General features: G+C 36.3%; 1 protein-coding gene across 6 annotated transcripts in view; it reads left to right on the top strand.

Annotated features, from left to right (window-relative positions):
- LIN54 (lin-54 DREAM MuvB core complex component) overlaps positions 1–14,285 on the top strand; it is a 75,680-nt gene extending 61,395 nt beyond the window's left edge. For all 6 annotated transcript variants that reach the window (XM_081246865.1, XM_081246862.1, XM_081246861.1 and 3 more), the window contains exons 6-13: positions 700–773; positions 1,141–1,338; positions 2,757–2,848; positions 3,665–3,736; positions 5,048–5,150; positions 5,296–5,433; positions 9,431–9,633; positions 11,602–14,285. In XM_081246865.1, the coding sequence (XP_081102991.1) occupies positions 700–773; positions 1,141–1,338; positions 2,757–2,848; positions 3,665–3,736; positions 5,048–5,150; positions 5,296–5,433; positions 9,431–9,633; positions 11,602–11,803 (1,082 nt within the window). In that variant the 3' untranslated portion in view covers positions 11,804–14,285. The remainder of the gene's footprint in view (positions 1–699; positions 774–1,140; positions 1,339–2,756; positions 2,849–3,664; positions 3,737–5,047; positions 5,151–5,295; positions 5,434–9,430; positions 9,634–11,601) is intronic.
- The last annotated feature ends 628 nt before the right edge of the window (positions 14,286–14,913 follow it).

Genomic DNA, 14,913 nt, shown 5'->3' with positions numbered 1-14,913 from the left:
CAATAATGGGAACTAACATTTATTGAGCACTTACTATCTGTTGAGCACTGTTGTAGCAAATTTCCATGGATTAACATATTTATTTCTCTTACCCTGTAAGGGAGATACTATCCCTATATTGCAGATGGGGATACAGGCGTAGTTAGAAAGCAGCAGAATTGGGATTTGAGCCCCCAGGGTCTTATGACTTAGGAGACTACATTCTTTTTTTTTTTTTTTATTGAAGTATAGTTGAATTAAGGAGACTATATTCTTAACCTTGCTGCTATGCTGCCTTTTAGTAGTACTCTGTAAATAATGAATTGTACACAGAATTAGAAATAGTATAGAACAGCATTGTTACCCAAGTTCCTGAATGGCAGTTTTTAATTTATGCATCATTTCATCTCACTGGATTTAGTAGTGAATCTATAAAGCGTCTGAATACAGATTGAAGTATTTTCGGTAGAATATCTTAAACGACAGACATTCTCTCATAAAATGGATAGACTATAGCTACCTTAGATATAAATTCCCTAGTTAGATGGGTTAAAGAATTTTGAAAGTAACTGTCTTGATTAAAGATTCCTCCAAAGAGGAAACCAGTAGAATTCTTTAAGTTATCTCATGAGGATATCGTGAGAGAACTAAGTATCTTAAATGTGTTACATACTATTTTCTGTAAACAAACTGTCCTTTTCCTCCCTCCTTTTTACAAAGCAAAGCCAGTGGTCGTTAATACCACCCCAGTGCGGATGTCAGTGCCACTTGTCTCAGCGCAGACTGTCAAACAAGTGAGTATCACATCACTTCTTCTCTCAGTCTCTCCCAGACAGACAATTTACTTTTAAAATTGAAAGTTAAGATTTACGTTTAAGAGATTTATTTATTTATTTATTTTTATTGAAGTATAGTTGATGGACAATATTGTATAAGTTACAGGCGTACAGTATAGTGATTCACAATTTTTAAAGTTTTTACTCCATTTATAACTACTGTAAAATATTGGTTATATTCCCTGTGTTGTACAATATATCCTTGTAGCTTATTTATACATAATAGTTTGGACCTCTTAATCCCCTAAGTTTAAGAGATTTATACTGAATTGAGAAACTGTGAAATTTATTTTCGTGGTCATTGACATACTTCCTTTCTTTTTAGGTTGTTCCGAAACCAATCAATCCAACTTCCCAAATAGTCACCACCAGCCAGCCACAGCAGCGGCTTATCATGCCTGCCACCCCACTGCCACAAATCCAGCCAAACCTCACGAACCTGCCACCAGGCACTGTGCTGGCACCGGCCCCGGGAACAGGGAATGTAGGCTATGCGGTGCTTCCTGCTCAGTATGTGACTCAGGTATGGGCAAAAAATTAAGTCATTGCATTTCAAAAAGTTTAATTGGGTCTAAGATGTCTAGCATTATCACTTTCTAAAACTACTCAAAAACATCTAACTCAGTGTTTATACTGTTTCCAAAACCTTGAATTGTTAATGAAAACTTCTGAGTTTATTTTTATATATCTTTAGTATTTAGAAATATACAGCACAAGTCAAGTATACAAGTCAGGCAATTTGGAGCTGAGAACAGTTTGGTAGGAGGGCAAGATCATGTAGATATGAGAGAAAATACGTTGAGTTAAAATCAGCAGAGTCCCAATGAGTTTAGAAAGCACTGTGACTGTAATGAAGCTCCTCCTCACATTATGAATATGATGCCGCACACCTGTTCTTGGAAAATAGACTGTGAGATGCACTTCCAGGTGACATATCGGTAGTGATCTGTCCAGATCTGGTCTTCTTTAGATGACATCTGGTTATCTTTGGAATCAAAGCCACATATTATCCAATTGGCTGGCTTGGGTTAGGAGTGCTGCTTTCTAGGAAGAAGATAGAAGTTGTTTTCTTTTTCATGTAAGAATCAAGCAAATTAATTAGCACCATATTCTAAGCTGTTGAGTTGATCTACTCAAGATTATAAGAGAGACAGAAACCTGTGTACATTAAAGAAGTGTACTTTGGAGTATGTTATGTGGCTACTGATTGAAAAAATTAGTGTTCAGTATTTTTTTTTTTTTTTTTTTTTTTGTTTTCAGTTATCAGTGTCATTGTTATTGGAGACCACACACACACCCGCCCCGATAAAATGAATATATAATTGTGTTGATGTCATTAGGAACCAAGATTTTCAATGTAAAACAAAAGAGACACAAATATAAAATGAAAGTAAAAGAAGCTTAGTGGTAGTGATTTTGAATTGGAAATAACAGTATAAACTCATGACTATTTTCCCCTTAGTGTTCAGTATTTTTATCATTAGCATCTCTTTTCTTATGTTTAGAAATCAGTGTAAAATAGAAACTTAATTATTACGTATGTAACTTCTCATTCTCTATAACTTGTGATAAATGACCACATTTTATTTATTTTATTTACAAGTAGACACATTGCGTTTTTCTAGCCAATACAAGTTTTACTGCAGTACTTTCAGGATATTCATCTGGAATTTCCTAATTCTGATATCCTTATTCCTCTGTGAAAGAATTTCTTATATTTATACCATGTAGTACATTAAAATGTCCACATTATTTTTACCTCTGGTATTAGTTTGGGGTCTTTAGAAGAGCTCTATGAGGTAGTGAGTATGTTTGTATGAAATTCTCCATTCTGTTTTTCCTATTTTAATAGATGAATTTGTGCTTCTTACCGATCATTATATTTAGGAGTATTGTCCATTTTTGTAAATATGGTCTGAAATTACCTTTCTTTATACGTAGCTACAGCAGTCTTCCTATGTGTCTATAGCAAGCAACTCTAACTTTACCGGAACACCTGGTATCCAGACCCAGGCAAGGCTTCCGTTCAATGGGTGAGTGAGTTATTTGAATATATGTAAGTTAAGTTGTTGGATCAGGTTAAATGCAACATCAAATATACATATATATTTCAAAATACATGTATTTAACTTTTTTCCCCTCAAAGCCATGAGTGTGCCTCTACGGTACTTTTTATTTTGAAATACTTTAAACAGAAAAGTTGCAGGAATAGTCAGAGAACTCCCAAATTATCTTTTACTCCAGTTCACCAGTTCTGGCACAGGTGATTTGTTATTTTCTCTCTCTTTTCTCTCTCTTTCTCTGTCTCCTCCTGAATATGTTTTAAAAATGATATTAACTAGTTTTTAAATTGTTATTTAGGTCTTTGCTTTTTCTTTTGTTTATTTGTTTTTTAATCTGTCAATTGCTGCCTTTGCAGTATTGGTTGAGAAGCAGTGCTTTAGCTAATTACATGGAACCAGTCTACCTCTCCTCTCCCTCCTAAATTCCAACTTCATACACCCTTTTCTACTTACTACCTTTTATAATTGAATTCCAAAAGAGTTTAGGAGATTTCAACTTCAGTTCCCTTAGAAGAAAGAGTATATTTTGTGGAATGTTCTTCAGAAACTATTGATAACTTCCTTTTCTTTTTTTTTAATGCATATCTTGGCTCTCTACCTTTCTTTTCATGGTACAACTTGCTTTTCAACTTAATGTAAACGGAACAACATAACAAACTTATTAGAGATGGGTACATTTGTTAAAGCTTTATTTTAGGAGGAATTTACAGATTAGAGACTTTTCTTAGTTTAAATAGTTACCTTTAATTGATTAAAATGTATATCTTTTTGTTTGTGTCTGTGTAGCATAATGCCATCAGAGTCTGCCAGTCGGCCCAGAAAGCCTTGTAATTGTACAAAATCGCTGTGTTTGAAATTGTAAGTCTTTTTGCTGCTGTTTCCTCATTTGATATAACTGAAAATGCTTTTAAAAATAAGTGGAGTTAACTAAAAATTCTTAACAGACCAATTTCATAAGTCTAAGTAATTAAACATACAAGTGAATGAACACATATGACGGTGTAAAAAGACTCTTTCATTCATTCAGAAGGAAATAATTTTAGAGTCTTTACCACAGATGAGGCACTGGAGTAGGGGTTAGGGATCCAGCTGCATGAGACAGACATGATCTCTGTCCTTACTAATAAATCTGATCTTCTTTATGACCTTTATATTTGGTCTCTTAAATGAGATGATACTCTGAGTAGTTTTTTTAACTTGTTGATTAATTTTCTTGTTAGTACTGAAGAGATTTGACATGAAACAGTTAAACAAAAAGCAGTGGTCTTGGGGCTTCCCTGGTGGCGCGGTGGTTGAGAGTCCACCTGCCGATGCAGGGGACATGGGTTCGTGCCCCGGTCTGGGAAGGTCCCACATGCCGCGGAGCGGCTGGGCCCGTGAGCCATGGCCGCTGAGCCTGCGCGTCCGGAGCCTGTGCTCCGCGACGGGAGAGGCCACAACAGTGAGAGACCCGCGTACCGCAAAAAAAAAAAAAAAAAAAGCAGTGGTCTTATGGGGGTTTAGAATCCAAAGAAACATGACAGTAGTTTACGTGAACAGGTTCCACTAATATAATAGAATAGGGCTTCCCTGGTGGCGCAGTGGTTGAGAGTCCGCCTGCCGATGCAGGGGACGCAGGTTCGTGCCCTGGTCCGGGAAGATCCCACATGCCGCGGAGCGGCTGGGCCCGTGAGCCATGGCCGCTGAGCCTGCGCGTCCGGAGCCTGTGCTCTGCGACGGGAGAGGCCACAACAGTGAGAGACCCGCGTACCGCAAAAAAAAAAAAAAAAAAAAAAAAAAAAAAGCCGTGGTCTTATGGGGGTTTAGAATCCAAAGAAACATGACAGTAGTTTACGTGAACAGGTTCCACTAATATAATAGAATATAGCCCATGTTTTTCCTTTTTGTGATTTTGAAATAACTTACTTTTGAGGTGCATAAAAATCACATAGCTCTTGTGTTGACAGCTGTTACTACTGGAACTAAGTTTCTAAACCAAAATTCTAGGAGCTGGTGACTTTAATTTTGAGACTTGTCAGTACCTGTTGTTAACTCTGTAAGTCGGTGGCTCTGAGTACATTTCTAAAATGCTTTACTGCATATATAATGCTATTAAATAAGATAATTTCTAGTTTTGTTTCTCTTAACAATGACTTTTTTATATGACTTACAATGATTTTTATATTCCAGATACTGTGATTGCTTTGCAAATGGTGAATTTTGCAACAACTGCAATTGTACTAATTGTTATAATAACTTGGAACATGAAAATGAAAGGCAAAAAGCAATAAAGGTGATTATTTCTTATTTCACTTAACTGACAAAAGTTTACAATTTCACCTTTTTGTTGAGCTCAAGTATTTTATGAAGAAATTTGCAGAATTTAAGTTTAATCTGCTGTGATTTAACATCACTTGATATTTGATCTGTTTTGATAGGCATGCCTTGACAGAAATCCAGAAGCTTTTAAGCCCAAGATAGGGAAAGGAAAGGAGGGAGAATCAGATCGACGTCACAGCAAAGGATGTAATTGCAAACGATCAGGATGTCTTAAAAACTACTGTGAATGCTATGAGGTGAGTTGAGGTTGGGAAAAATAATCTAACCATCTTTTGAAAATAACTTTAGAAAGTGCATACAAAAAAAATTTACTTGTAAACTGGGAAATTACTTTGCTATTGCAGTTTGAAAATATTGCAGTTTGAAAAGTCAGCCCAAGGGCCCTAATTTGAGGAAGACCTACCTTCTCGCCTCCCAAGCAGGGCTTCAGAGGAACAGTACCTTTGTTTTGTCATTACAGCCTGGGGTCTCATTAGCAGAGTTACCAGCTCATAACTTTGTGGTCATTGTACCTGAAAGTATGTGAACCACAGCACCAGTTTGTTGATTTTCAATAACAATAACATCAAAGTGGACTGGAAACTCTGTAGTAGTGGTTCTCCACTGAGGGGTATTACTACCCAGTTTCTCCTCTACAGACTTTTCGGAAATATATACGGATAATAGCCTGCATTTCAGGGTGCAGTCCTGAGAGTATAGTCTTATCTTGTTCCAAATGCTAGTAGTGCCCTGTTGAAGAACACTGCTCTGTGGAAAATTAAATTATGTTAGAAGGTTTGCCTTGTGAGCATAAAAATAGGTAAGGAGGAATATGTAATTGCTGGATGAGGTTATTGGGTATTGTGAGGTGACTGCATCCATTTTACCATCTAACCATCCCACTCTGGCTGTTTTTTATTTATGGGTCAGGCAGCATCTTTTCTGGAAAATGTATATTGAAACTCTGCTTTTTTTTTTTGCGGTACGCGGGCCTCCCACTGCTGCGGCCTCCCCCATTGCGGAGCACAGGCTCCGGACATGCAGGCCCAGCGGCCGTGGCCCACGGGCGCAGCCGCTCCACGGCATGCGGGATCTTCCCGGACCGGGGCACGAACCCGCGTCCCCTGCATCGGCAGGCGGACTCTCAACCACTGCGCCACCAGGGAAGCCCTGAAACTCTGCTTTGATAGATGCCATGTAAATGATCCACTTGTTTCAGACAAAGTACTATATAGTTTGTTATTTTTCTTTTCTTTTTTTTTTTTTTATTTTTTTTTATTTTTTGCTGTACGCGGGCCTCTCATTGTTGTGGCCTCTCCCGTTGCGGAGCACAGGCTCCGGACGCGCAGGCTCAGCAGCCATGGCTCACGGGCCCAGCCGCTCCGCGGCATGTGGGATCTTCCCGGACCGGGGCACAAACCCGTGTCCCCTGCATCAGCAGGTGGACTCTCAACCACTGCGCCACCAGGGAAGCCCTGTTATTTTTATTTTCAAAGCTTAAATAAAGCAATCTAGTCATACCCAAGATTAATCCAAGGTTACTACAATTGGTTTCTTGGTGCGCCCGAAACTCTTTACTGATAATCTTTTGGGTTGAGTCATTCCTACGGCAGTTGGCTCTTCTCATCTGTTATATTTTCATTCGTTCAGATTTCATATGCAGAGGGAAACCTTATTTTAATTTTGGCCGAAGGCCTGGCCTGGTAAAGTAATACCAGCAAGCACTGCACTCTCCCTTGGCCAGGTTTGCTCTGCTCTAGGAGCGTGTACCTGCAGCCCAGTGCCCCACCCCCATACCAGGTGTGTTGTAGTAAAGATCTTATGTACTGTATTCTCTCTGTAGTGAATTCTTAATTTACATATTTCAGAGGTCCAATACTCCTCTCAACAAGTACAGTAAAGTAACATTTTGTTAGTCCTAAAGTCAGTAGGAGTGAAAATTGCACATAATCAAGATTATTTTTGAAAGTTTCTTAAACAGTGTCGCAGAGTCCAACAAGCCAGTTTTTCATTCACATTGGGAAAGACTGACTTTTGTTTGCACACCTGACGAAATAGGTGGCTTCTGTTCACAGACCATATCATACAAAAATTGTCATGAATATGTAAGCATGTAAGCTATAAAACCAATTCCACACACAAAAAAGAGAAAATGGAAACTGTTATAAAGCTGGGTCAGAAGGGCAAAGAAAGCCTTTCTTGCATATGGCATTGAACAATCAATACATGCTAAGCATATGAAATTCAGACATACATGAACTAAATAATTGAACTGGTTGACAATTCTGTGAACTAATAGAAGTAGAAAAGGCAGTGGACTGGTTGAAATATGTTAGAAGAGAGAAAGCTGCTCTATATATTATGATAAAATCCTTGACATTCAGGACATAAACAATGTCTAATAACTAATATGTTGTTCTAAAAGACCAAGCAATGGAAAAACTTGGAATACAGTGAACTCTGACTAGCAGTGGCCAGTTGGCTCACTGTGAATTAGTTATGATGTTGTCTGACAGTTTGTGTTGTTCATCTTTTGAAATGACTTGGCTTTTTTGGTCCAGTTGGTCTGCATCTGGATAAGACATTGATGTCCCTTTCACACGCCTTTCAGGGCTTGTTGATTGAATGAGTGACTGTCCACGTTATTTAAGTGATTGTGACTTTTCTTATGACCTTCCCCCCCCCCCTCTTTTTTTTTTTTTTTTTTTGGCCACAAGAAAACTTTAATTAGCAATGCTTAAATGGATGACTTGTATTTCTGATTTCTCCCTCCTGAGTTCCTATTAGACATTATTAGTACCTTTCTTATAATTCTTAAAATTTAATCCAAATTACCATTATCAGTATGTCTTCTTTCCCCGGAGGTTAGGAATTTTTTCTCTTCACCATTAGATACTTATTAAGTATTGCTTCAGTTGGATCCCAGACTGGCTCCTAGTAAATAAGCTGGTTAACTCAAAAGGTATATCCATTTTTTTTTCTTTTGGTAAATGGAATTTATTAGTGTATTGTAAAAAAGGAGCAGGGTAGGTGTGTTCATAATATGATCCTTTTATCTTACTGTAGAGAGGAAGGACAGTAGGCTTGTTTATTTATTTTAATTGATGTGGTTTGCTCAAGAAAAAGTAGCCAACAAAAGATACTAAAATTTACTAGGAGTGTGGGAAATGTAAACTAAAGAACGAGATCTCACTTTATTAAAAAGAGCTATAGTATACATTGTTGGAGGGAATGTAGGGAAGGCTTCCTTTATCCATTGCTAATGAGATGTGTTATAGCCTTTTGAAAAAACAATCTGGCCACATCTATTAAAATTAAAATACATGTACCCTTTGACCAGTGAGCCCAATTCTAGAAACCTAGCTCATAGAAATAAAAGTGTAATATATACAAAAAAATGTTTTTATGCATTGTTTGTGGAACTCAAGAACTGGAAACAAGATAAATGGCCATCAGTAGAGGAGTGAATGCCCAAATAGAATGTGGCACATCCATACCAGGGATTAATAACCAGTCATTAAACAGGATGAATTCAGCCTATGCCAGATGACTTGGAGGGAGGGATTTCATGAAGTATAGTGTGAGAAAAGGAAGATGCAGAAAAGTGGGTATATGATTATGTAAAACAAACAAAAAAAAGAAAGACTTCTGTATTGGTGAGTTAATATATGTACATAAAGGCTGTGTTTTTCATAAATATATATATAGTTTATATATTTTTACATGAAAGGACACACTGGTTTAATATGGACTGTTGAAGGGTTTGGGGACTCTGGACAGTGGATTTATTTAGGGAGGGGGAGGTATTCATAATAAAAATAGCATCTGTGAAATCCCTTTGATATGATACTGTGTGTGTGTTTGCGTAAGTGGGAGGTCACCAACATGTTAATGGTGATTTGACTGAGGTGGCTGGATTCTGGATGACCCTTATTTTTGAATATTGTAATGCATCACTCATTTTTTAATAAAAGAACATTTGTTATTCATATCAGAAGGAAAATCTATAGTGGGGGGAAATTGGCGTGGAAGGCCTCAAACAAACATAGTATAGCCACTTTCAGAGTGGCCAAGAATACTGGACCTATGCACATGCATAGCTGGCCCCTTTGATGTTTGTCAGCAAGAGATGTTTCCATTTTATCTATGTCAGTTGACCAGCTAACTCTGTCACCTATTGACTTGATCGTGGAGTCTACTGTAGTGATGTCTTTTGGTTTTGATTTGGAAGCTTTTCTTTTGTAAATCTTTTAGGCAAAAATAATGTGTTCATCAATATGCAAATGTATTGGCTGTAAGAATTTTGAAGAAAGCCCAGAAAGAAAGACATTGATGCACTTGGCAGATGCAGCTGAAGTAAGGGTACAGCAACAAACAGCAGCAAAGACTAAGTTATCCTCTCAGATTTCGGACTTGCTTACTAGGCCAACACCAGCTTTGAATAGCGGAGGAGGAAAGTAAGTCAATATTTGAATATCTTTTTATAGTATGATATATTCATTTTTGGTGAAGTTTCTTTTTTGGGGCAAAATTGGGCTCATACTTTTGGTTGTTGCACACCTGACTTTTGCATTTTCTATCTTTAATTACTTGTAAAGGAATTTAAAAGTAACAGAAAAATCACTGTCAGATATATCGTACAGTACTAAACTGCACGGTAGTGTATTAGGTCACTGTGCTTAATTTAATTGGATTTCTCCCTACTAAGATGAGGGAACATTTGAATAATTTGACAAAAATTTGAATAATTTGACAAACCCTGAAGAAAACCAAAATTTTTATACCTCTTACTGGTTGTGTTGTTATTCATATTTTTTCACATTCTTACCTTCTTACCTTCCCGTGCCCTTGGGGCACTTTCCCCACCCTGCTGGAGAGCCTGTCACACACTGTGTTATTGTACCTCCTTATTTCCCTAGACTGCTGAGCTCTGGAGTAGGAAAGCTGGAGCTTTACAGTCAGGCCGACCTGAGTTTAAATCCTATCTGTGCTCTGTTGTAATTTGTGACTTTGCCAAGCACTTCACCTCTCTGGGCCTTACCTCGGTTTTCTTATCCTTCACATCACCCTCTTCACATGGCTCTGAGGAGTAAAGCACAGCTTGGCAGGGCCCAATGCACATAGCATGCTGACTTGAATTTGTATTAGAGTTTGTTAGAGGTTAATCTGAGGAATTATTAAATGGAATGAGCCTTGAAAATGGTATTTCATTTAAAATGCCGAAGTTGAAATAAGATCCAACTTATAAAACTTATAAAAGTAAGGCTTTTGTACAAAATATTTCTAAAGAACTCTTTCTGGTAACTGGAGTATAATCAGCAAAAAGTTCTTGACTGAATGAAGTGGAAATGGGCAGACACCTTAATGAGGGGTATCACAAGGGGTCCTTTCTGGTCATCTGCTTTCAGTAAACCTTAGATTATTAAGTCTAATCTCTATGAGGAGATTAAAGATATTGCTACACTAAAATATTTACAATTAATTTTTCAACTTGGGAAGATATCTGTTATTATGAAGTATGAAAGAACACAAAATTATGCACTGTTATCAAAACTAAGTATAAAAAGACTGTATTCAAGAAGTCCTACTAGCGTATTAACAAGCTTTTGCCTTTGAGTGGCAAAAATTTGAATTTTTTTTTCCATTTTCTTTCCTATAGTTTCCAAATACTATATAATGAGTGCTACTGTTATACACTATTACTTATTCAATATTATTGTAATGTTAACTTTATTGTAATATTTTAATATTATGTTTTCTAATTTAAAATGCTTTTTATATTTTAAAGATTTCTATACAAATGTATACCAGCCTAAATCCTGTCACCCTATCTTGTCATAGTGGGCCTTAAGTTCAGACTTCATTCATTTTGTTGTTGTTGTTTTTAAATTTATTTATTTATTTTGGGCTGCGTTGGGTCTTTGTTGCTGCGCGTGGGCTTTCTCTAGTTGCGGCGAGTGGGGGCTGCTCTTCATTGTGGTGCGTGGGCTTCTCATTGCGGTGGCTTCTTTTGTTGCAGAGCACAAGCTCTAGGCACGTGGGCTTCAGTAGTTGCAATGCGCAGGCTCAGTAGTTGTGGCACGTGGGCTCAGTAGTTGTGGCTCGCGGGCTCTAGAGCACAGGCTCAGTAGTTGTGGCACACGGGCTTAGTTGCTCCACGGCATGTGGGATCTTCCTGGACCAGGGCTCGAACCCGTGTCCCCTGCCTTGGCAGGCGGATTCTTAACCGCTGCACCACCAGGGAAGCCCAGGTCTAACTTTTTAAAAGTTCTCTGGGATGTGCTTTTGTTCATCGCACAAACTGTGATGTTCAGTGTGCTTGCTGAATCGTGAAAATGTCGACAGAGATTTCTAGGTGAAAGCCACTCTTGCTGTTATTCAACACCATCATCATCTCTCTCTCTCTTTCTTAAAAATCATTTCAGATTGCCATTTACGTTTGTCACTAAGGAAGTAGCTGAAGCCACGTGTAATTGCCTTCTCGCCCAGGCAGAGCAGGCAGACAAGAAGGGGAAATCAAAGGCAGCAGCTGAACGGATGATACTTGAGGAATTCGGGCGATGTTTGATGAGCGTCATCAACTCTGCAGGAAAAGCAAAAAGTGACCCTTGTGCCATGAATTGCTAACTCTTGCACAAAAGACTGATAAATCGAACTGTACAGAAAATTGAAGGTGCAGGGACACTTGATTTTCTGGAAGATAGTTTAACAATTATTGTATTGTTAATTCAGTCTTGTGAGATCTGAAATTATAATATTGAAAGAGGAGAAATTTTAAACGAGGAAATTACATTTTAAATCTTAGTTAAATCTGCTTATGCCCCTTCTAAATTGAATTTTTCTTTATTGTATTATATAGATTTTTAATTTGCTTGGGTTTCTTAAGAACTAGATGTTCTGTCCTTCTGATTCTATTGACAAAGAACATTTATAAACTATTATATAATTTATAATGTATGGCGTTGTGTGACTTTGTTCCAGTAGAAAAAGCCAAAGAAGCACTGGTATTACCCGGTCATTCTTTGGTACTAGATCTAGAATATAAGCAGGTAGAATGTCTACTTTTTAAGAAAAATCAACTTTTTAGGGTGGATTCTGGAATATATCCTGTTGTCACTTTGGGAATTGTCAGAAGGGGAAGTACTCCGTAGGCACACTTTTAAAAAGTTATTTTGTTTTTTTAAAAACATATAAAGTGTTAACGGACAGAAAATAATTCTCAAAGGACAGACAATTTGTTTCTGTAATAAGGAGTGACTAAGAAATGCTCTGGGATGTTTCCATTTTCTTTCAAGGAGGCGGTATGTATTTGAAATAATAAAATTGTCAGTGATTAAGGGGTACTATTAAAATGAGTGGTGCATATGAATAGAAGTAAACATGATTATGTAGTGATAAAATAGAACCTTACATAATTACGAGTTAACAAATTTGGCTTGGATGGAGAAATAAAGAATATTGAAGCTCTAGAGATGAATTTAGAGAAGGATTTTTCATCTATACAAACAGTTCTTTTTATATACTTTTGAACTAAGATGTTTCAAACCAATCTATGACTCTTACTTGATTTACTGAAAGGGGCCTCCTAACAAAGCTTTCAAAATTATAGTGGGATTTCTTTTTATAAGGGAAGCTTATTATGGTGTTATTTCTAGCCAGTGATTTGGTTAGCTAAAGGTATGAATGTTTTCATATAATTACTAAGATAACCTAAATCATTTTCAGTAATTCAGAATTCAAAAGCTTTATGAATTTAAGAGCCTGTTATAATAGGACTCTGGATTTTATGATGAGAAAAAACCATGTTGGAATTCAGGCATTTTGCTAGGTACCTTAATCCTCAGTAATTAGTAGTATATAATGATTACATTTCCTACAAGGAATCTATAGTTGTATGTATTAAGTGTGTATATATGTTCATATGAACATGCAAGATATAGGCAATAGACATTAAGTAATCCAAAAAAGATTCCGTTATTCATTAAGCATCTTCCTTTTAAAATTTGGATTTATAAAATTATAGTGCAGTAACTTTAAATGTAGATAGTGCAAACTTTCTTAGCACCTCAATCTAGTATGTTTAATTAAAATTTGTAAAAATGTAAACTAGTGTAAGAGGATAAAATAATATCTAATCGTTATTTTTCAAAAGATTACAATACCTTTTTTGTCTAAACCTAAACTTTGTTCCTTCTGTATATATTCTGTGTTTAATTCTAATTGCACCTTTGTGATGTGTATTTATATACAGTGTGCATAAAATGTTTGTGAAATTTGGATTACAGTTGTAGATTATGTATGACGGCATTGCTTGAGAATGTTTTGCTTGTAAAAATTTGAAGGTGCAATCAAATGCTACTAGTTTTTCTGATTTTCAGGAAGCTATCTAAAGTATTAAGACTTTTCCTTCCTGTGTAGTACTTACTAAACAACTTTTTGTATTTAGGCATTTGCATCAAATTGCTGAACAAGATTAATATCCACATTAATTCAACAATTTTAAAAGACTATTTGGGGAGGGTTGGGTATATAATTTTTTAGCTCTATTTACATCCCAAAGTAGAAAGATTAAATTTATATTTACTAGAGCTATTCAAAGAATACACTTTTCTATATTGTAAAAACAGGACAGCAAAGTAAATCATACAGAAAATAAACATTTATACTATTCTGTAAAAACAGGGTTTGCATTTTTTCTTTAATAACACCACTTTTAACCATTTAAGATGCAAGAAACCTTTTAAAATATCGGATATTAAGTAAATTTGACATTACTTCTGAAAGCACACAACTAAAAAATAAATCTATCATTTTGCCCAGTTATCATTAACTATAAATTGCTTTGAAATGAGAATATGTCTTGTCTTTTTTCCACTGTTTCTTTTAAGGGCAGAAACTCTTTTCTCTTAATGTTTGATGTTCTTATGATGAGCACCTTTCTTAATTTCCTTTTCTCTCAAGAACTAAAAGCAACCTGTAGGTCTTATCTCTGGACTATCATGGGAAACAGAAACTTAATGTTACAGGTAAAAAAACAAGCGGAGCAGTGACCTTGGGGGAGAGACTACTGTTTTGGCTTCCCCATTCTTTGATATGGACAACTGACATTTTCTCAGTCTTATGTAAAATGTGAATAAAAATACCTTTAGAAAAGTTTTCTATTTTTATTGTTTTATAACACAAATAGCTAAGAAAATGAATGCTTCTTATGTAAATGCAGCTTCAAACCAGGACCTCCAGCCCTGTGGTATTGCATCCCTTATGTGTTTTATAAAGGAATTCTGGAGCAGCAGCCCAAAGGAGAGGGAAGCCAACCAGCTAGAAAGCCTTGACTATTGTAGTTATTTTTCATTATGTAAATAACTTAGGACTTTTTTTTTCCTTGTTAGGGCTTCTTTAATGCACATTTTTTCCTTATCTATAGACCAAGTGTGAGCTTTTTATAATCCAAGTGATTTTATAAAATGTTAAGATATAAACGCTTTAATTAAAATTTTGTTTAAAAATTGTTTTATGAAAGCATTTAAGGCATTTTTAGTTTATTCAAAAGCCATAAGGGTATATGCAGGGTAATGTTTAAAGCCACTGACTTTAATGTAACTGTAGTTTAGTATATTAGTAAATGAAATCTGGCAATATGTAAAAAAAAACCCAAAACATCATGACTAGGTTGGGTTTATCCCAGAAATAAAAAGTTGACCCAACATTCAAAGAAATCCATGTAGTTCACTGTGTCA

Source organism: Mesoplodon bidens (genome assembly GCF_964165515.1).
Source record: "Mesoplodon bidens genome assembly, chromosome: 1".
Taxonomy (NCBI): domain Eukaryota; kingdom Metazoa; phylum Chordata; class Mammalia; order Artiodactyla; family Ziphiidae; genus Mesoplodon; species Mesoplodon bidens.
This window is presented reverse-complemented; position numbering and strand designations above follow the sequence as displayed.